The following is a 23,037-nucleotide window of genomic DNA, read 5'->3' as shown; positions in this document are numbered from 1 at the left end:
GGAATAATATAGTGTTATTAAATATTCTGCTGTCAGTAAATATTCTGTATTGCTTTCATTTTGTACATCTCCATGATAATTAGCACAGTAATTTTGAATAGTATTAGATTCGCTTCGATTTCTGATCTGAATGGTGTGAAGGGAAACCAATATGCATTAAAAAGATAAAGCCTCAGTTGAATCAAATTTTAAATTCTAGTACTATTTGGGAGCATGGTTATTCTTGAATATAATTCATAAGGGGGCTTTAGTGGCACCAGGCATCTAAGTGTCATTTCATGAAGTTATACATTCAGATTTGAAATCATACAACATGCAAGTCTGATTGATGTTAGCCGCATCATCTTCAAAATTAAAATAAATTCTTTGATTTGTACAAGGCCACCTCAAAGGTATGTGACTTTCTTTGAAAATCAAGTGTTTATATTCTGTTCCGTCGAATGCTCAACTGTGAGTTTTTTTTTGATGATTTGTTTTTTAAATATTGGAAATTCAGATCCTCCCTGTTTTATATTCGAGAACTGCTGAGGACTGTTTGGCCAAGTTGCATTCTTACCTGTCAATCTGATGAAATGAGCCTAAGGTTCACTAAATGTATGCTGCCATTTGCTATCCAAATTCAGTGCACTTAGAATTCAGATTGTGTTGGTTGTATTCATTCTCCCTGGGGTGAAGGGCATTTACACTGTGTAGCAGGGAAGAAAGAGTGCTTGCCTCCAGGAGGAACCTTCTGTGGACCCTGATATACTTAATATTGTTGTCAGGCATTGGGCTGAATTGAAGTAATTAAGGAGAAGGGAAAACTTGCAGCATGCACAGTGCTTTGTCCTTGCTCACAGAAGTGTGATAATCAGCATTGCTACTGTAGCCTGCAGACAGATTGGTTCAAGAAACTGAAGAGAATTGCAGACTGAGAAAGATAATCCTTTGTTTGAGCTAATACATTCCTATATTCTGGCATCTTACCCTCTGCACTGGAGACTACAGGCTTCTGCTTCAAACCTGGGAAAACCGAAGGGAACTCTACAAGCTCACTGCAAGGAATCTGGGCTCCTCCTGACTTGTAATGGTTAGTTTAAGAGATCCTTCCTTGATCTTTTTTTATGCAAATAGTACTTGCAGTCTAGCGGTATTAATGTTACATGCTTGTCAGTTTAAAAAAAGACTTATTGGGATTGTTATTGAGTGAAAGCTCACCGCATGGTAATCCCTGTGTAGTTGCATTTTAATCGAGCCTATTTTTTTTCTAGGTTGTGAGTGGTACTATTTGCATATTTTTTGCATTAGTATGCGGTTATGTGATATAAAATTCTCTGCAGAGTTGGAGATATGTGAGTTTTAGTATTTATTGCACTCTGAAATGTTCTGCTGTGGAAAAAGGTGACACGTTGAAGAATGTAGTCTGTTTATGTTTCCCAAGCATCAACTCTTGGCATCTATTTTTTTCCTTACAGTAGCTAGAATTTATTTGAAATGAGGCTATTGAGATACAAATTCCTCGCACATATTTCACAGTCGCAAAATTATAGGGCAAGAAAAATCTGCCTTTCAGAAATCCCCCCCCCCCAGAATTCAGAACTGTGATTCTAAGCAGCAAGTAATTGCACATCTTCTCTAAATTATCCTACTTGCTTTGATCTTTTTTTGAAATCGCCCATTTTCAATGGCCACTAATTGTCTAAACTAATAGCTTCAGACCTCAGAGCAGCTTTTAATTACTTGTGGCATTAAAACTGAAGTATCGGATTATTGGAATTTTCAGACAGGTTGTAAATATCTCAAAATGGGAATTTATGTATCTCAGCTTTGCCCAGCTGATCACATTTTACCTTTTGTTCAGAGCTAATTAACTAAAATGCTAACAAGCTTCTAGGGCATTCTAGGGAGATTTGAAGAGAGCAGGAATAGAGTTCTTGATATATTGTTCAACGTCCAGATGTCTGTGCAGGAGTGCAGGTTGTTAATACAGAATTAATAGCTGTCAGGGAGTCAGAGACATACAGAATCAGAGACTTTTGCTTGCAAATGTTTAGAAAGATCGCCAGTTCTACAGCTGAAGGACAGGCAACACTCGGGGTTGCACAGAATGAATAAGGTACATCTCTACATCACTTTGGTAAGATATGTGACTGGATCCTCTGTGTTGGCCAGAGGCCCAGCCTAACTATCTGCACACCTCGTGTATATTTATTTTTCAAGTGAGACATCTAATTAAAAAAATATTCTATTGGTTTCTGCTCCATTCATACATTAATTGCGTGTTTAATGCAAAGTTTTGATTAGACACGTCTTAAATTATACTTTTATTCTCTAGATGTGCAGTTCATGCTTTTAAGCAAGGTATCTGTTATACATTAATTTATCCATGGAATGATATAGATGAGAAATGTTATTAAAAAAGAGGCTAACAGGAAACCATTCCATTGTCACACTATGTGTTCAAAGTGTGCATATGTAAATTGATATGGAGTTAACTCCTATTTGTAATAGTGCCCATCAGTAGAAATGAACATTAACCTCTGATCGTGTATCTCGGGTCAAGGTGAACATCTGAGTACAAACTGGTTGTGTAAGCAATGACTTCATCTTGTTATATAATTCAGCGTCTTCCAATTTATTAGAGACGTGGAATTGTTAATAATGAACTCTCTGTAGCTGATCAAAATGCGATTGTGTTCAGGTGAAGGAGCTAATTTGGAACTCTTTGTGGTGCTGGCTGTCATATACTTAGATGTATAATCATTTTGTAGTGCTGTGATTTATTCAATTTTGCAACAGCGTTCGCACTTAACTGAATACTTCAGCCTTCCTTTAAACCTGAATGGAACTTTAATACAAATACATGTTAAAAACTACAATATGCAAGCTCATTCTGGTAAATATCACTGACTTTGTTAACTGAAAACGTCCGAAACAGCTGGAAGGTAATCATTTGTAACTGCAGTGACTGCTTATGCTTTAGACATCAGAAAATGAAGTAATTCAGCCAACCATGTCAAATAATAGAACGAGACTGTGTTTGAGATGTAAGCAGAATCAATTACGAAAGATTGTGTTATGTGCCACAGAACCAAATGTTGTAAACTGAACATTAAATGAGAAATGAATTTCATGCAACCACATTTGCAATGTTTGATTTTGGACTCCAGGTAAGTTGCATTACATCATTTGAAATCTTTCAGTAATGTCCATGGCTGAGTATTAAATTCAAACCGCTCCACTAAAAGTTGAGCACCATATTTGAAAAGTTTTTTTTAGCAGCTAGGTGATTTTTAAGTTATAGCAAAGATATACGTGGATTTGAATACAACATAAATCCCCTTATGTCCATCTCTTCAAATCCAAATGACGGACTTCTGATTGTTCCATCTAGTGCAGCGTCCTATTCTTTTCTTGCAGTGTGGCATTCATGAGGTCTTTGCTCACCAGCTAAGGAATTCCTCTAGCTTCTGGCGGGAGTCAGTGTGAGGGCCAAGAGTAACAATCTCACCGGCATTGTTGTGTGAGGGCTTGATGGTTTGCTGCACACCACTGGCCCACACACCCAATTCCTGACACAAGTTAAAATCAGGATGGAGAATTTTTATACATGTAAAAGCCAACTAACCTCTTCTAAACTGTTGTGTTTGGTCCTTTGTACTTCATGAAGGAACTCACCAAACACTTCGACTTGTCCAAACCGGAATCTTTTATTGAGTCTCGTGTGGTAAGATAGCAATCTGATACAGAGCACGTTATCATGGAGTCTGCTAACTACTCCTCTGGAACCTGCACCTAGCACTGACCATTCACATGTATGTCTTATTACCCTCTCAATCTTCTTCTGAAGATGGCCAGATGTGTCTCCCTTTATAGCGAAGTCACAGGTCATATGATCTTAGTCTAGAGCAGGGGTGGGCAAACTACGGCCTGCGGGCTGCATGTGGCCCGCCAAAGGTCTTTATGTGGCCCACCAAGTCATTAAAAAAAAATTAAAAAATTTTTTTTTTTTTTTAAATAATTCTTTTTCCCCAAGGTTAATGGGGGGGGGCTGTTGGATTACTTACTGGTATAGGGTGGATACGTTGACTTGAGTAGGGTGATCATTGCTCGGCACAACATCGAGGGCCGAAGGGCCTGTTCTGTGCTGTACTGTTCTATGTTCTATATGAGGCGCCCAGAATCATAACCGGGTGAAGTAATTATTTTACTTAATATACTATGCGGCCCTTTAAAATTGTGAATTTCTGAATGTGGCCCTTGCACGGAAAAGTTTGCCCACCCCTGGTCTAGAGACTGCATGGTGTGCCTGTACCGCTACCTGCTGGTTGGAGATCGCACACCTTCCAATTATGATATAGCACATGGGCATATCACCACATAGACCTAAAAGCTGATAAATCTCCTGGATTAGTTAGTTTACATTCTAGGATTCCAAAAGACCTGGCTGCAATGACCTGGTATAATGATAATGGATGGATTATTTACAATCTTCCACTATTCCCTGGATCAGGGGTCCCCAAACGGAGGTGCAGGGGTCCGTGAAACGTCTGCAGGAGGTCTGTGAAACTGGCGGCCGCCACATGACCTGTAAACGCTGGTTTGAACGCACAAAATTTAAGAAGAATTAGAGAAGTCGAATGGGCCAATCAATGCAAGACCTCCTGTACAACAGAATGCTGCAAGGCTGACTAGGGGGCATACTCATAGGATTTAGGATTGGGGAGCAATTTCCTTCACACGGAGGCTTGTGAATCTTTGGATGTATTTTAGTTTAATAACATGATCAAAATACAGAAAACAGTACAAGGACACCAAACACATGGCACCCCAGAACACCCTTACACTGCCCCCCCACCCCCCCGCTGACCTACATCAGTGGAAAAACACATCAGCTCAACCACCAGAACAGGCCACTCCAATGCGGAGACAGAGAAAGAACAGGCCACCAGCTGGCAAGGCAGTGCCCCCTCCCCCCGCAGAGACCCACATCGGTGGAAGGACGCTCAGTACGTGTACAGTCAGAGTACGTGTGCTTGAAAATGAGCAGCCCAACTCACCGGAAATGGTCTCGCTGACACGGGTTGGAACAGAAGAAGGAGAGAGAACATCCCCACCCCCACCAGCATCAGTAGCGTGCACCGAAAGAAAACACAAAAAACGGACAGAAACAGAGCGAAGACACCAGCCCAGACAGCAGAAAAAAACCCAGCACCAATACAATAGTAAGCATATGAGCAAACATTAAACAACAACATGCAACAGTACAAAGACACCAGCCATTAACATGGCCTTCCAAGCCCGAATCAGAAACAGTCATTATTACACGGATGCTGCCAACAGCCTTCAAGGATGTGTCATTAAGGCCTCCAAGGTGCCCAGTTTAGGTGAGTCACCACTGTGCTCCTCCTGTAGTCTCAATGTCCAGTCACCTTCTCCAGCCAGCCCCCGGTCCAGGTCACAAAAGTAGGAACAACACTTGGCGTCCAAACATTGAAACGGTAAACAGTGAGCAGTCCATCAAAAGCAGCATCTGGGGATGCTCAAGTCATTCATGGTTGAGATTGATGAAAATCACGGGGATCAGGTGCGAAGGTGGAGTACAGCTCAAGGTTCAGCCATAAACTTATTGAATGATGGAGCAGGCTTGCAGGGCTTTATGACCTACTCCTGCTACTATTTCTTATGCTCTCATGCATGTGTTAAGACACATCCGTCAAATATTTGTGTCATAATTCTTTTTTACAGTATTTTTAAAACAAGTCAGTTATTTGCTAGTGGTTTCTTCTGGCTTTACGGAGGAACTGGAGATTAATTAGTATCTGCCAATCTATAGAGAAACATATCCAGCAATGGGAAATGCCCTTTAAATGACCTCAGCATCTTTCCAATAGCAATTAGCTTGCAAATGACCTTGACAGCAGCTAGGTTTTTTTGCTTTTAAAAGAAAACAGCAGTTTCATACAGGTCTAATTTTGCTGCAGAATAATGTGTTGTTTGTTACAAAATGTTCCTGTCCTTATGAAACAGCATGCGGGGTGATTAATTTGTTTTCTGAGCACAATAAATGGGTAGGTGGAGCATGTTTAGTGGTTGTCAAGGAAGAGTTGGCATGGAACCCGTGCAATTATGGGGGCCATCGATCATTATCATGCATTCAATGGCTTGCCAGGGTAAAACATGCTCCTATTAGGCAGCTTGCTGAATTTGATGCAGGAGATCGAACTGACCGGCCACTTGTCAAGGGCCTGCGATTTAGCCTAAAAGGGGAGGTGTACTTTTCGTCAGGTGTAGTAAAGAGCAGCATCTGTGGAGCAGTAGGCACCTTGTTCCGAAGGAGCTACGTCGCTCTTCAAATCAGAAAGGTCGCAAGCTTCTGACAGAAAAATGTATCCCAGCACCATCCAGTTTTATCTGACAGCAGCTGAGGATCCCTTTAACGTCAGGGAGGGGGGGGGGGGGGGGGGGGGGGGGAGAGGGGGGGCACGGCTCCCAATTTGTCAGCACGGTTGCTGGGAAGGACCGGGAACTGGTTGGTGGTAATCAAGCAGGGAAAGACAAAATGGCAGTGTGGGTGAATTTGAATTAGAATTAGAACAGTACAGCACAGAACAGGCCCTTCGGCCCCCAATGTTGTGCCGATCAATGACCACCCTACTCAAGCCCACGTATCCACCCCATACCAGCAACCCAACAACCCCCATTAACGTTATTTTTTAGGACACTAAGGGCAATTTAGCCTGGCCAATCCACCTAACCCGCACATCTTTGGATCTTTGTCCAAATTATATCACTTCACTCCCATTTGCAAGCATGCGCAAGGGTTTCACCTGGTTCTGATGGAAACACAGGCCACCAAGCTTCCGTGCTATCTAAAAATTGGTAAGTTAGCTGCTCCATTTTGGTTCTGCTACCTACCTCTTTTTGAGCACTAGTGGGTAGAATTCAGTCAGAAATTGCTCCAAATATCCTCGGACGTGAACAGCAGACACAGCTTCACCACTATACACAGAGTTCGGAAAGAAGAAGTAATGTTGGTGTGATAACCCTCACGCGTGTGGTGATATGCATCACTGTATATACACAAGGGGTTAATCTAAATACACTACAACTAAGTAACCACTAGAGGGAGCACCGGAGATGTCATGACATGCAGATATACAGCCAATGGGTCATTAGAACAGGACATAACCAATGGGAAATCAGGACACCCAGAGGTGGAATTACCACAAGTGGGCACTTCACAACCCATATAAAAAAAGGGCAGCACGGTAGCATTGTGGATAGCACAATTGCTTCACAGCTCCAGGGTCCCAAGTTCGATTCCGGCTTGGGCCACTGTCTGTGCGGAGTCTGCACATCCTCCCCGTGTGTGCGTGGGTTTCCTCCGGGTGCTCCGGTTTCCTCCCACAGTCCAAAGATGTGCAGGTTAGGTGGATTGACCATAATAAATTGCCCTCAGTGTCCAAAATTGTCCTTAGTGTTGGGTGGGGTAACTGGGTTATGGGGATAGGGTGGAGGTGTTCACCTTGGGTAGGGTGCTCTTTCCAAGAGCCGGTGCAGACTCGATGGGCCGAATGGCCTCCTTCTGCACTGTAAATTCTATGAAATTACACGTCTAAAAAGGACAGGGCACACATGCTCTGCCTCTTTCCACAGACAGACATCTAGAGAGTACATCAGGGTTGATCAACAGCATCACACCCAGCATGTGGCTTAGAGCAGGCTGGTAAAGATAGACTGAGTTACTAGAGCTAGATTAGCAGAGAGTCAAACTCATTTAAGAACTGTGTTGATAGTTCAATAAACAAGTTGAACTCATTTCATAGTCTGGAGCTTCCTTTGTCAAAGCATACATCAAGGAAGCAGCTTATGCTACACGAAGCAGCATAACACAACAATGCGGGCCATAGGATATTGCTGATTGAACTTCGTGTGGGCTTTGTAGAATACGGGTTTCTATGGTGAGCAGGGAAAGGCTCATCTAGCTGGAGCTGGTTAGCGGGATTTAGATATAGATCCCAGACCCGGACTGCTGGTTCCTGATAGTCCTGGGTTGGGATGTTTGTGTTGTGTGCTGCAGTAGTGGCTCTATTTTCCGTTTAAAGTAAACCAGTTTGGCCTTTCACTCTGCACCTCCTGGAATGATTACAGTCAGCACCTTGATTATTTTCTTTGTTGCACCTGTCCTAATTTGGCCATTCCAATTTAAGGTGACAATGATAAGACGGCTCTTGCATAGATAAAGTGAAATGCTGGCAGTGAGATGTGACTATTTTACAATTGCGCCGTTTTAATGTTCAAATGTTTCTTAGCATTGATTTTGCCACTGACCAGCACTAAGTAACCTCTAATTTTTTTTGCGTTGGCAACAAAGGACACATTGCGATAAAATAAATTTGTGTATACCTTCAAAAGGCAATGTGACCCACCCAAGTGGAGCTTTTGATAATTGCTTCCAGAGGTAAAAGATCAGTAGGAAATCGTGCTGCTCTTTGACCTGTTATTGTGGCTTCTTAGCATCCCCCATTCCCCCATAAGACTTGTAATTTTTATCCTTTGCCGCACTGAGTTCTCATTTCTCAAAATGAGGAAATTGTAAACTTGCCTATCTGTGCTGCATTGTTGATTATAAAGTTGTGAAAGTGGTTTCTGTGCAATTTCTTAAGTACAAATCTTGCTCATGTATGCACACTCTTCCACTTTTTATGCACTCTTCAAACATTGGGCAAAGCTGCTCCAATAATTGGTGTGAGCTCCATACAATGTAACTCTTGCCTTTATGAATGAGACTGCATCATACACATTAAATCCAGTAAAAAAAAATCTATGGATCAATTCTTTATTCATGGTTTTGTGATTAACACGTGCGCACAAACTGGTACCTGCCAGTCATAGAATCATAGAATCTCTACAGGGCAGAAGGAGGCCATTTGGCCCACCGAGTCTGCTGGACTCTTGGAAAGAGTATCCTACCCTCCCTAGGCCCATGCTCCGACTCTATCCCTGTGACCCACCTCACCTTTTTTGACAATAAGGGGCAATTTAGCATGACCTGTCCACCTAATTTGCACATATTTGGACTGTGGTAGGAAACCGGAGCACCCGGAGGAAACCCACGCAAACACTGGGAGAACGTAAAAACTCCACACAGACAGTCATCCGAGGCCGGAATTGAACCCGGGCCCCTGGTGCTGTGAGACAGCAGTGCTAACCACTCTGCAACCGGGCCTGTAATCGTTGAGCATGATTCCTAAAACCTTCGTTAGCAAAGAAAAGTCGAGAGAGTAACTGTCTAGTATGAGCAATGGACATAGAAATCCATGTTATTCCAATTCTCATCCAGCATCTAGTGGTGCACTATGGCAGACTTTCACCCGTTTCCAGAGCTAGTAATTCCTGGATTAATCTGCCACCAGGGGCCTATAGCTGGAGGGGCACCACTCCACAACAAGCGTGCTTACCAGGAGTCTCTCCTACTTTTACCGCCAGCCACTGCTGTGTTTGGAAGTATTTGAAAGTTGACACACACAACCTGTTTGTCCACATTATAAACTCACCTTCCTTGGCCATCAGATCTTGGGGTGGCACTTGAACCCAAAGCTTCTGGCTCAAAGGCAAGGGCACTAACCACTTCGCCACAAGACTTCCCCAATATTGGTATAGAATAGAATATTTTATTCCTGGGAGTAACTGAAAATAAGTACAGTACAACCGGGGACAAACAAGAGTTCAAGTAAAAACGCAGCCCACTTATCCAAACCAGTATTGTTTCTTAGGAGCGATGAAGCAATTTGTAACCGTTTTCAAATACAATTAATGCTTGACGCAGTAGAAGCACAAGAGAATTCCTGGAAATTGGTTTAGGGGAAAAAGAAATCAAACAGCAACGTGCATGTGGGAGAACACCAGCCCAGTTGCAGACTATATATGTTGATTAGACAGAAGTTATTGGGAAAAAAGCAGGAACAATTATCTACAAACCTATCACAATGTCCTTCTATATGTTCAGTATAATTAGCTATTGCTTTTGTGGTGACATGGATTTTTATCCTTCTATTTTTCTAAAGCTGAGCTCTCTCGGCTTACCTGAATGCTGGATAATTTCTTAACAATATCCTCTCTGGGTCAGAAGAATAGAAAGCAGTTTTCATAGTCACTTATCATCATTCAACATTACCAGTACAGTTATATTTCCTCCTGACGCCTTTTACCGTCTACAAAAAAAAAGGAACATTTTACCAAATGGACTGTTTGTTATATTCCTATTTTCTGGCAATGCTATACACATGGCATTTGGGATGCCAAAGTCACACCATATGGGGTCAAATGTTAACTGTGGCCAGCTTATGTACACCTGGGTTTCTCAGCAGGATGATTTCCTGCTTGAACTGCCCAGGATTTATATTAGAGCCAGTAGGAGGAGCAAAACTCAGGATAGGAATCTGAGGATACCAAGGACTCAAGAGAACAGTCCCCAACAAAAATTTAAAGGGAACTGGTAACCAATGGAGATGAGTCGGAGAGGCTATTAAGATCCCAGACCAGACCCCAACAGTGGCTTGGATACCAGACCAAAACCCCAATATTTTAGTTTATTTGTAAGACTGTGCGGAAAGAATGATTTGTTCCACAAGTGATTGCATGAAGAAATAGGGATTTGGTATTTTTCAAATAAAACTTTATTATGATTTTGTATTCAACTCTTTAACTTCGCACACGAAAAGAACAGCTTACATTTACCCCTTAAACACTACTACTCAATTCCCCATTAAACAATAAGAAAAGAAACATACAACTTTCAATCCATCTTAAAATCAACACGGCATAGAGCAACACTTGCTTTAACACATTTATTGGAATTCTTTGAGGACATTACGAGCATAATGGACAGCGGGGAACCGGAGGTGTATCTGGATTTCCAGAAGGCATTCGACAAGGTGCCGCACAAAAGGCTGTTGCATAAGATAAGGGTGCACGGTGTTACGGGTAATGTATTAGCAGATAGAGGATTGGTTAACTAACAGAAAGCAAAGAATGGGAATAAGTGGGTGTTATTCTAGTTGGTGAAGACTAACTAGCGGTGTGCCTGAGGGATCAGTTTTGAGACCGCAATTGTTTCCAATTTACGTAGATGATTTGGAGTTGGGTCCCAAATGTAATATGTCAGAGTTCACAGATGACACTAAGGTGACTGGTAGAGTAAAATTTGCATAGGACTCTGGAAGCTTGCAGAGGGATAAAGATAGTTTCAGTGAGTGGGTAAGGGTCTGGCAGATGGTGTACAATGTTGGTAAATGCGAGGTCATCCATTTTGGTAGGGATAACAGCAAAAGGGACTGTTATTTAAATGGTAAACAAATTGTGCAATCTACTGTGCAGAGGGATCTGGGTGTCCTTGTGCATGAATTGTAAAACGTTGGTTTGCAGGTGCAGCAGGTAATTAGGAAGGCAAATGGAATTTTGTCCTTCATAGCTAGAGGGATGGAGTTTAAAAACAGGGAAGTTATGTAGCAACTCTCTAGGGTGCCGGTGAGGCCACACTTGGAGTATTGTGTACAGTTTTGGTCTCCTTACTTGAGAAAGGATGTACTCACTCTGTGCAGAGGAGATTCACTAGGTTGATTCCGGAGTTGAGAGCATTGGCTTATGAGGAGAGACTGAGTAGACTGGGACACTCATTGTAATTTAGAAGAATGAGGGGGGATCTTACAGAAACATATACAATTATGAACGGAATAGTTTTTTAAAAATTCACAGTACCCAATTCATTTTTTCCAATTAAGGGGCAATTTAGCATGGACAGTTCACACCCCCCATATCTTTGGGTTGTGGGGGCAAAACCCATGCAAACACAGGGAGAGTGTGCAAACTCCACATGGATAGTGACCCAGAGCCAGGATCAAACCTGGGACCTCAGCGCCGTGAGGCAACAGTGCTAACCACTGTGCCACTGTGCTGCCCTTCTGAAAGGAATAGTTAAGATAGTAGCAGGGAGGTTGTTTCCACTAGTGGGGAAAACTAGAACTAGGCATAGCCTCAAACTAAGGGGGGAGCAGATTTAGGACTGAGTTGAGGAGGAACATCTTCACCTAGAGGGTTGTAAATCTGTGGAATTCCCTGCCAGTGCAGCAGTTGGGGTTACTTTGTTGAATGTTTTTAAGGCAAAGATAGATTTTTGAACAGGAAAGCAATTAAGGGTTATGGTGAGTGGGCGGGTAAGTGGCGCTGAGTCTATCAAAAGATCAGCTATGAATGGCGGAGCAGGCTCGAGGGCCAGATGGCCAACTCCTGCTCCTGGTTGTTCTGTTCTTATGTTCTAATGTTTACAGAACAGGTTTGGATTACTGTTAAAACTCCATCAGACTCTGGCTGAATATCTTCAAAAAATTGGTTCACCTAGTGTGTTTCAGTTTCTTGTCCTCAGACAAGACTGCTTTTCTTTCCAAGTTTAGTATAACTTCTTTACTTTTTAAATGTGTCCCTTTACAAATAAACCAGAGTGTTGGTTCGCTTTTTTATGACCTTGTTAGCCATCATCCTCGTGATTTGTACTGCCAGGTACCTTTGCTTCTCTAACACGTTAAAATTTTTATTTTCTAGGTAATATGCAATCTTTTTATTTTTCATGCCAAAATGTAATATCTCCCACTAATTCGTGTTGAAATACATTTGTCAATTATATGTCCATTCTGCATGTTTATTGATGACTTGTAATTAGTTCCAGTCCTCCTCAGTAATGACTAGCCGCCTCCAATTTTGTGCTGTATTCAAATCTTGAAATTATGTTTTGGCTTCCAAAGTCTAAATTGTTAATATAAATTGTGGACAGCAGTGCAATAGCACTTGGGTGGGATTCACTCCGACGGCCAAGTCGGGGCCGGAGCTGGTTTGACACCGGTCAGCCATGCTCCGCCCCCTCGGATGTTGCAACGGCATTGGCGCATCATCGGCAGGCCCTCGCGCGATGCTCCGACCCGAAGGGCCAAGTTCCAGACCGCGCAGGGGACGTGTGGTCTCAGCGATCGGGAACCCGCTGTGGCAGCTGCGAACTGTGTCCAGTGCCATCACACTCGACCGGGATCCATGCCATTGACGGGGGGGGGGGGCTAACACAATGGCTGGAAATAATAATTGAGAAATAATTGATAGACATTTGATAGCCAAAGCATTCGGGATATGGAGGCAAGGTGGGGAAATGGAGTTGGGATGCAGATCAGCCATGATGCCATTGATCGGCGAACAGACTCAAGGATCTAATTGGCCTACACCATGGTTGGGATTCTCCCCTACCCGGCGGGGCGGGGGGTCCCGGCGGGACGGAGTGGCGTGAACCACTCCGGCGTCGGGCCTCCCCAAAGGTGCGGAATTCTCCACACCTTTAGGAGCCAAGCCCTCACATTGAGGGGCTAGGCCCGTGCCGGAGTGGCTCCCGCTCCGCATGCCGGGGCCGAAAGGCCTTCACCGGCCGGTGGAAGTCCGTGCATGCGCCGGTGGGTCAGCGGCTGCTGACGTCATACTGGCGCATGCGCAGGGGAGGGGGTCTCTTCAGCCCCCGCCATGGTGAAGGCCATGGCGGGGCAGAAGAAAAAGAGTGCCCCCACAGCGCAGGCCCGCCCGCCGATCGGTGGGCCCCGATCGCGGGCCAGGCCACCGTGGGGGCACCCCCAGGGGTCAGATCGCCCCCCCACCCCCCCCAGGACCCCGGAGCCCTCCCACGCCGCCAATCCTGCCGGTACCAGAGGTGGTTTAAACCACGCCGGCGGGAAAGGCCTGTCAGCGGCGGGACTTCGGCCCATCACGGGCCGGAGAATCGCCGCGGGGTGGCCCGCCGACCAGCGAGGCGCAATGCCCGCCCCCGCCGAATCTCGGGTGGTGGAGAATTCGGGACACGGCGGGGGCGGGATTGATGCCGGCCCCGGGCCATTCTCTGACCCCCCGGAGGGTCGGAGAATTCCGCCCCATGTTCCTATATTCTATACCGTTCTCGGTGTAATTATGAACCTCATAAGCCTGGGAACACAGTGGTCAGGAAAGTTTTCATACCCATTTGCTGTGACATGCAGTTATGATATTGCAAATTCTTTAAAAACAATATGTTCTATCACATTTTTAAAACATGGACTGACCTTAAAGACCGTTCTCAAAATGGCTCCAAGACACCAGTCAGATTTGTGGATCTGACCGTAGTCAGCTTCAGGGAGGACAAAAAAAAATCTTTAATTCAATTATGGTTCATTGTGGTCTCATTTAGGAGGTAAGAAGGTGTCAGGAAAACAGAAGTAGTTTTAAGTGACCTATATCTGTACTGTTAAATATTAGAAATGAGGTATCGGCTGAATAGGGTTTAATTTAGTGGTTCTGTGTAAGAGGAGTAAAACTCTAGTTAGATTCATGCTAGACAATTAAGTTCAGTCTATGTTCAGTGCAGGCGTGACATGTTTTGAACTTAAGATGTTGTGTTGTCTGAAGTGAAGGTTGAGTTTGTGGAATCCTCTCTGCAGCTACAATGGCTTCCATAGTCGAATTGCCAGAGGTTGCCTTTAACAATTGAGCGTAATTGGTAGAATCAGATTTACAGGGAGGAGGGAAGGTTCCCTACTGAATATAGACTGAACTTAATTCACATGCACAAGTATTGTTTTATCTTCATTTGTGTCTAATCTTTGTGCCTGCACGTTAGTAATTTTATCTTTCCTTAAGTAAATTCCTGAAAAAAAGTGTGAAATAAACGGTGGTTGTTGGATTATTTTAATTAAAATTATTTCAAGTCACTCCAAGGGTAAAATATGGATACTCACATAAAAATAAATTTTTCACGGTGACTTTGGGGAAAAACCTTACCAAGTCCATGGCACATTTCAGGAATTCCTCTCCCGCTTTGCCCTTCACACCATCACTTTCATAGACTATATTAGGATAATTAAGTCCCCACTTTGGTTCCGGAACTGTTACAGTTTTGGATTAAACTGAGACAAAAGAGCTGAATTCCAGAGCTAAGTTGAGGGTGACTGCTCTTGACACCAGTGCTATATTTGAGTGTGGCATGAAGCAGGATGAGTAAAGTTGATGTCAATAGGAATCAGAGCGGGAACTCTACACTGCCTGGAGTCATAGCTAGCACAAAAAATGTTTGCGGTTATTTGAAGCCAATTATATCAGCCCCAGGGCATCGGTACACATGCAGTGTCTTCGTCCCAAAATTCTTCAGCTGCTTCATCAATGATCATCCCTCCCATTGTAATATCCAGAAGTGGGATTGTTTGCTAATTATTAGTGGTCAGATATTTCTAGATAACAAAGCAATCAGCAAGACCTGACCAACATTCAGGCTTAAGTGCCAAGTAACATTTGTGACACATAACCATAAGGGCAAGGCAATGACCATTTACAACAAGAATAACCATCTCCCCTTAACGTTCAGTGACATTACTATTGCTGAACCCTCCACCATCAACATCCTGAGGATTAGCATTGACTAGAAACCTAACTAAACCAGCCATATAAATACGGTAGCTGCAAGAACAGGTCAGAGACTTGGAATTCTGGGGCAGGATTCTCCCCTACCCGGCGGGGGGGGGTCCCGGGGTAGCGGAGTGAAGCCAACCACTCTGGCGTCGGGCCTCCCCAAAGGTGCGGAATTCCCGCGCCGGAGCGGTTGGCACCACGCCGACTGGCGCCAAAACCGGCACCAGCGGCCTTTGACGCCCGCCGCCCGGGCTGGCCGAAAGGCCTTCGCCGGTTCGCACATGCGCCGGTGGTGACGTCAATGGCAGCTGCCGCTGACGTCACCACAGGCGCATGCGCGCTGAGGGATTCTCTTCTGCCTCCGCCATGGTGTAGGCCATGGCGGCGGCAGAAGAGAAAGAGTGCCCCCATGGCACTGGCCCGCCGGCCGATCTGTGGGCCCCGATCGCGGGCCTGGCCACCGTGGGGGCACCCCCCCGGGGTCCGATCGCCCCGCGCACCCCCCAGTACCCCAGGGGCCCGCTCGCGCCGCCGATCCCGCCGCCACCAGAGGTGGTTCAAACCTCGGCGGCGGGAGAGGCCTCCCAGAGGTGGGACTTCGGCTCATCGCGGGACGGAGAATCGCCGCAGAGGGCTCGCCGCTCACCGTGGCGCGATTTTCGGCGGCCCCGGGCGATTCTCCGACCCTGCGTGGGGTCGGAGAATTTCGCCCCTGAAGTGAGTAACTCATCTTCCCTCTCTCAGAGATTAAAAAAAAATTTAGAGTACCCAATTCATTTTTTCCAATTAAGGGAAATTTAGCATGTTCAATCCACCTACCCTGCACATCTTTGGGTTGATCTGATGAGGCGATGCCGGCGTTGGACTGGGGTGAGCACAGTAAGATGTCTTACAACACCAGGTTAAAGTCCAACAGGTTTGTTTCAAATCACTAGCTTTCGGAGCACTGCTCCTTCCTCAGGCGAACATCTTTGGGTTGTGAGTGCGAAACCCACGCAAACACGGGGAGACTGTGCAAACTCCACACGGACAGTGACCCAGAGCCGGGATCGAACCTGGGACCTCGGCGCCGTGAGACTGCAGTGCTACCACTGCGCCACCGTGCTGCCCTTCCCTCTCCCAATGATGTCCACCATCTACAAGGCACGAGCCAGAAATGTGATTGTTACAATTCCAACTGGTGTTAATACTGGAGAGGTCAGATCACAGAGCAGTGGCTTGGTAGATATTTCTTTTTAGAAAACCATGGAGGTCATTTACTGGACCCATACTTTTACCAGAAAGAATAAAGCATTTATTAAACAAGAAAAATGGACTATGTTACACTCAATTCATCTAAAAGGGACCCAAATCTACACCTGAAGTGCTGTAACCTGGAGGCTACGGACTGTGTGCTGGAAAATGGAATAGAATGGGTGGTTAGTTTTTCACATGGTGCAGACACAGTGGGCTGAATGGCCTCTCTGTGCAGTAACATTTAGATGGCTCTATAGTTCTTAGTTCTCAGGCAGAGTGAGGGAGTTGGGATAAAATGCACATTGGGATCTAGTTGTATGTACTATGCCACTCATTTTTCCTTCCCTTATTAAGTCATTAGCACTCTTCTGACCCTTACGTCCAGTAACCAACACACTTTTGTTGCTGATCTCCTCAGCAACTTCCAACCAAGCCTTGTTCTCTGCACCAGGCTTCCTCCCATGGGTAGATTCTCCTTTCTGCTAACAGACCTCTATAGCTTGCAGCATCATCTCTCGGGAGGCATCAGTGAAACCTTGCATTATTGTGAATCCATTGCTCCATATCCTGGCTTTCTTTAACTATCTGCACGATATGTTAAGGGATTAATTGGTAAACATTAGAAATAAGGTATAGTTTTAAGACCTCCTATTTGCTGCCTACAGTAACTCGTGATGGTATTTAATTTTCAAGAATAGAGGAAACAGGTTTTAAAATTTGATAATGCAAAACAATTTGGGAGCACATCTTGTTTTATTCAGGGCCAGACATAATTGACTTTTCTTTTCATCGACAACGAACAACGAGGGAAATTAACTTTAGCAATAGGCGATGGGAACTCAATGCCGTTTCCTTTCCTAATTTAGTTCTACACTTCAGATAAGGTGTTTGTTGTGAAATGAATTGGGCAGAGGGAATAAACACGCTTTAATTTAGGAAAGTGATGGTTTCCTCAGAAGAGTAAGTTTGCTGCCAGCTGTTTGAATGTGACGTCATGGTTTATTTGATAAGCTGAAGGACATGAGCCTTTATATTTAAAAAAGAATCTGTTTTTGGCTCACAAATTATTGTAGCTTCATACAGAAAAGGCAATTTAAATCTGGGTTTTCTGATTGCATTTATTTTTGCTTAATATGAAACATTTCTTTGAAACATTAACGTGACAAAGTTCTGTTTCAGTTTTCCAGAGCAGAGGACAGATCCTACCAGGAGTACGATGCTCATTTTGGGCACCAGATCTCCGAGCAGATGCATTGGCCGCAGAGGGGTTGCAATGCTGATTCACCAGAAAGATACCAGCACTTAAAGGTTTAATTAAGGCTGCATAAACATGACTTGCATTTCCTTAGATTTAGATGTTTGAGGGATGATCTAACTTGCGTCTTTAATATTAAAGATTTGAAAGTAGAGGTACTGAAATTTGTTTTAAATTTCCTATGGAGTGAGAAATCCAGAACTTTGTAATTTTGGAGAGACGTAAGGGTATACTTTTCCACACAAAATATAGTGGAAATTTGGAAATCTCTCCACCAAAAGGCTGTAGGTTCTGGCTCAATTTAAATGTTCAAGACTGAGATTGATACATTTTTGTTGCACAAGCTATCAAGGTATTGGAAGCTAAGGTGGAAAATGCTGATATACACCAGCTATGATCTAATTGCATGGTAGAATAGGCTAGAGGGGCTGAATAATCTACTCATGTTTTTAGTTTCCGTGTATTTCTTGATTCTGCCAGTAACTGTCCGAAGCAGTGTGTAAAAATGGATTCTGTCTCAATCCTTTGTTTTATTAGAGGCGACCTTGGAGGCCACATGACTATGGCAAGCCACAGTGCTCAAAAGGCATTTCTCAAAACATCCCCCTTTTCATAAAAAGCAAAAAGCACATTGCAAGCACTCACTAGTAGTTTTAAGTTACCCACACCCATGGGCCAGGAAAAATGTCATCACTCGTGAACAAAAAACTTTGTTCTTTCTAGTCTCTTCTGGGGTGTTGTGAGCCCTCAGCAGCTCTTTCACTTCCTTAACTTGATGCCCTTTGCAAGCACAGCACTGGCTGGAGTGGTCCTTAATATCTTGACTGGGATGGCAGCTCGGGAATTTAAATTCTGCTAATTAAACAAATCGGGAATAAAAGACTGGTGACCATTACACGCCCATCTGCTTCGCCTGCTATCTTCGCCTGGATCAGCTATGATCCTTTTGAATGGCAGAGCAGGCTCGAGGGGCTGAATGGTCCACTCCTGTTCCTATATCTTACGATCTTATATGTGTTTGGCCAGTTTGGCGAGCTCTCTTTCGCACTCTCACCAGATTCAGATTATGGTCTGCAATGGCTTTTTTCACTGTATCTCCACATCCACAGACTAGCAGATCATCCATGATCACTCCCACTCCTGGAAGACCATTGACTACCTCATGCTGTCACCATTGATAATCTTCTGGAGCAGGAGAAATGGCAAATGGTATGTGCCTCAATCTCTCCCACATCTCAATATGGCGCCGGAGCGTGCCTACTCTCTGTGCGAGCTCTCTCCCACAGATCTTCTTCCTACATCTCTTATAACCGTGCAAGCCTTTTAAAACTTAATTCTAACACTAACACTATCTCTAACCTTTCACCCGATGTCTATGTCTATGTATTTACACTGTGTATCTAGCATATATCTTATGTTTTTCCTGGATGGAACGATCTGAACTGTAGTCAGAACAATGCTTTTCACTGCACCTTGGTACACGTAACAATAAACCTAAATCCAAATAGCAATCCAACCATCTGTACCTCCCAAATGGCATCCAGACAGAGTCAGAAAACTGTATTCATCCAATTTAACCTGCCATTGATAAGCTGGTTCAGTTCAGTTTCTGAACAAAGGTAACCCCAGGATGTGGATAGTGGGGGATTGAACAATGGTAATGCCATGTCAAGGAGAGATGTTCGGATCTTTTCTTGTTACAGATACTCATCATCTGGCACTTGCGAGAAACAAATCTTATCTGTCACTTATTAGCCCAAACCGAAGTGTTTTCCAGATCTTGCGGCATATTGGTATGGACTGCTTCAGCGCCTGAGGAGTCACAAATTGTGCTGAACATTGTGCAACTATCAGTAAATATCATAATTCTGACTTTATGATGGAGGAAATGTCATTGATGAGGCAGCTGAAGACAAAAACTCCTACAGCGATGCCCTCGGTTTGAGATAATTAACTTTCAACGACCACAACCATTTCCCTTTGTGCTAGATATGGCTCCAACCAGCAGTTTTCCCTGATTCCCATTGACTTTCATTTTGCTAGGTTTCCTTGATTCCAGTAGCAGCCTCTCCGAACAGGCACAGGAATGTGGCGACTAGGGGCTTTTCACAGTAACTTCATTTGAAGCCTACTTGCGACAAAAAGCGATTTTCATTTTTTAAAAATTTCATTCCACAGTTGGTCAGATGCTGTCTTGATGTCAAGGGCAGTCAGTCACTCTCAACTCACCTCTTGAGTTTTGTTCTTTATTCCATATTTGGACAAAAGCTGTGATATCAGAAGCTGGGTGGCCCTCGTGGAACTCAAACTGAATCTCAGTAAGCAGGTTGTGGTGAGTATGTTCGGCTTGATCATACTGTTAACGATCCCTTCTACCACTTTACTGATGATTGACAGGAGACTGAGGGGATGATAATTAGCCGGGTTAGATTTGTCCTCATTTCATGGACAGGATGAAGTGTTGGCTAGTGTAGACATGACAGATGAACAGACACTTCCAACACTGATGAAGGTTCAACTCAATTTTATTAACCATATCTAACTAACTAACACACGGTGACTGTGGGTCTAAATGACGCTAACTTAAACTAGAGACCTAAGCCTTGTCCGAACCAGTTGATTCTCTCAGCACGTGGTGTGAGTCTGTGCTGGGCTGGATGAGTTCTTGTTACACTGAGAGGCAGCACCCAGAATGTGCGGGAACCGTGGTGCCCTCTGCCTTTATAGTGTGTGTATTCTAACTGGTGATTGGCTGCGGTGTTTGTACATGTTGATTGGTCCCTGTGTGTGTCCATCAGTGTGTGTCTGCACCATGATATACTGGTGTATATTATGACACAGGACATACCTGGGCAATTTTCCACATTTCTGGGTAGATGCCAGTATTGTAGCTGTACTGGAACAGTTTGGCTAGGGGCACAGCAAGTTCTGGAGCACACATCTTCAGTAGTATTGCTGGAATATTATCAGTGTCCATAGCCTTTGCTGTATTCACTGCCTTCAGCCATTTCTTGATATCATGTGAAGTGAATCGAATTGGCTGAAAACAGCCATCTGTGACGCTGGGGACATCCGGAGGAGACCGAAATGGATTATCCAGTCGGCACTTCTGACTGAAGATTATTGCGAATGCTTCAGTCTTGTCCTTTGCTCTGATGTGCTGGGCTCCTCCATCATTGAGGATGGGGATATTTATGGAGCCTCCTCCTCCAGTAAGTTGTTTAATTGTCCACCACCATTCACGGCTGGATGTGGCAGGACTTCTGTCTATCACTTGCTGCTTTTGCTGTTTGGCACACAAGTGGGTCCTATTTGTAGCACCACCAGGTTGACACCTCATTTTTAGGCATGCCTGGTGTTGCTCCTGGCATGCCCTCTTGCACTTGTCATTGAACCAGGGTTGATCTCCTGGCTTGGTGGTAATGGTACAGTGGGGGATATGCTGTGACATGAGGTTGAGATTGTGGTTGAATATAATTCTGCTGCTGCAGATGGTTGACAGCACCTAATGGATGTCCAGTTTTGAGTTGCTAGATCTGTTCAAAATCTATCCCATTTAGCATGATGGAGGGTATCCTGGCTGTGAAGCAGACATTTAAATAGCGAGCCCAACGTCATTTAAAATTAGTTTCCGGTCTCGGCATGCCACTTTACACAACCTGGGCAAAATGCCAGGTGGGTGGGAATGAGAAGGCTAGTTAGGAAATGCGATCTCGCATGCCTCCTGTTCTATCCTCCTGATACAGGATTGGTCAGCATCGGGAGATGAGGGGCAGAAGGGTAGCAGGGGCAGCAGGGTAGCATGGTGGTTAGCATAAATGCTTCACAGCTCCAGGGTCCCAGGTTCGATTCCCGGCTGGGTCACTGTCTGTGTGGAGTCTGCACGTCCTCCCCCTGTGTGCGTGGGTTTCCTCCGGGTGCTCCGGTTTCCTCCCACAGTCCAAAGATGTGCGGGTTAGGTGGATTGGCCATGCTAAATTGCCCGTAGTGTCCTAATAAAAGTAAGGTTAAGGTGGGGGGGGGGGTTGTTGGGTTATGGGTATAGGGTGGATACGTGGGTTTGATCCACGTGATCATGGCTCGGCACAACATTGAGGGCCGAAGGGCCTGTTCTGTGCTGTACTGTTCTATAACTCAGCCGTATGACTTAATGAATAAAGCCAAAAATCACACGCAGTTTAAAAAACACTTGTTCTACTAACTTCAAAGACTTGTGAACATTCATCCCCTAATCCCATTGTCCCTGCATCAAAATTACATGTTTCAGAATGTATCACTTCACAGATCTGTGCATTAAATTGAATGAAATGAAGTTAAAAATGTCTTCTCCTTTCCCAGTCTGCCTGTATCTTCCTGAAGTCTATTACTGTCCTCATCGATGTTTATTACTTTTTCAACTTCTGCAAATATTGAAATCATTCCATGTTTACACATCAAAGAGAGCAATGATCCCAAGAGTCATCCCTTGGGAGCATCACTGTACTTCCCTCCAGCCTGATGAATAACTTCACCCTTAGGGCAGCACGGTGGCACAGTGGTTAGCATTGCTGCCTCATGGCGCCGAGATCACAGGTTCGATCCCGGTGCCAGGTCACTGTCCGTGTGGAGTTTGCACATTCTCCCCGTGTCTACGTGGGTCTCACCCCCACAACCCAAAGATGTGCAGCGGAGGTGGATTGGCCATGCTAAAATTGCCCCTTAATTGTCCCTGGTGATTGTCCGTACTTCCTCAACGGAGTAGGGCAGATTGCAGGCCTTTATGAAATGGTACAACTGTGTGACTCCCAGGTAACAAAGGCTGTCGTGCAGGGTCCGGAGTCGGTCTACTTGTGCGCTGGCACATGTACCTTGGGATAGGGCGTCTGGGGGCTCGCTGAGCTTACTGGGGCGATACAAAATCTCATAATTGTAGGTGGAGAGCTCGATCCTCCACCTCAAGATCTTATCATTCTTGATCTTGCCCCACTGTGTGTTGTTGCACATGAAGGCTACCGACCGTTGGTCAGTGAGGAGAGTGAATCTCCTGCCGGCCAGGTAATGCCTCCAATGCCGCACAGCTTCAACGATAGCTTGGGCCTCTTTTTCGAGGGATGAGTGCC

General features: G+C 44.5%; 1 protein-coding gene across 4 annotated transcripts in view; it reads left to right on the top strand.

Moving 5' to 3' along the window:
• Nucleotides 1-637: 637 nt before the first annotated feature.
• rbfox1 (RNA binding fox-1 homolog 1) overlaps nucleotides 638-23,037 on the top strand; it is a 2,164,526-nt gene continuing 2,142,126 nt past the window's right edge. Inside the window, exon 1 of one of the 4 annotated variants that reach the window (XM_038821058.1) lies at nucleotides 638-1,069. In XM_038821058.1, coding sequence (XP_038676986.1) covers nucleotides 1,067-1,069 — 3 coding nt within the window. In that variant the 5' untranslated portion in view covers nucleotides 638-1,066. The remainder of the gene's footprint in view (nucleotides 1,070-23,037) is intronic. The other 3 variants (XM_038821062.1, XM_038821067.1, XM_038821069.1) reach the window with 3 other exon arrangements.

Source organism: Scyliorhinus canicula, chromosome 15, assembly GCF_902713615.1.
Source record: "Scyliorhinus canicula chromosome 15, sScyCan1.1, whole genome shotgun sequence".
Taxonomy (NCBI): Eukaryota; Metazoa; Chordata; class Chondrichthyes; order Carcharhiniformes; family Scyliorhinidae; genus Scyliorhinus; species Scyliorhinus canicula.
The sequence above is the reverse complement of the archived record's forward strand: the minus strand, read 5'-3'. Positions and strand labels throughout refer to the sequence as shown.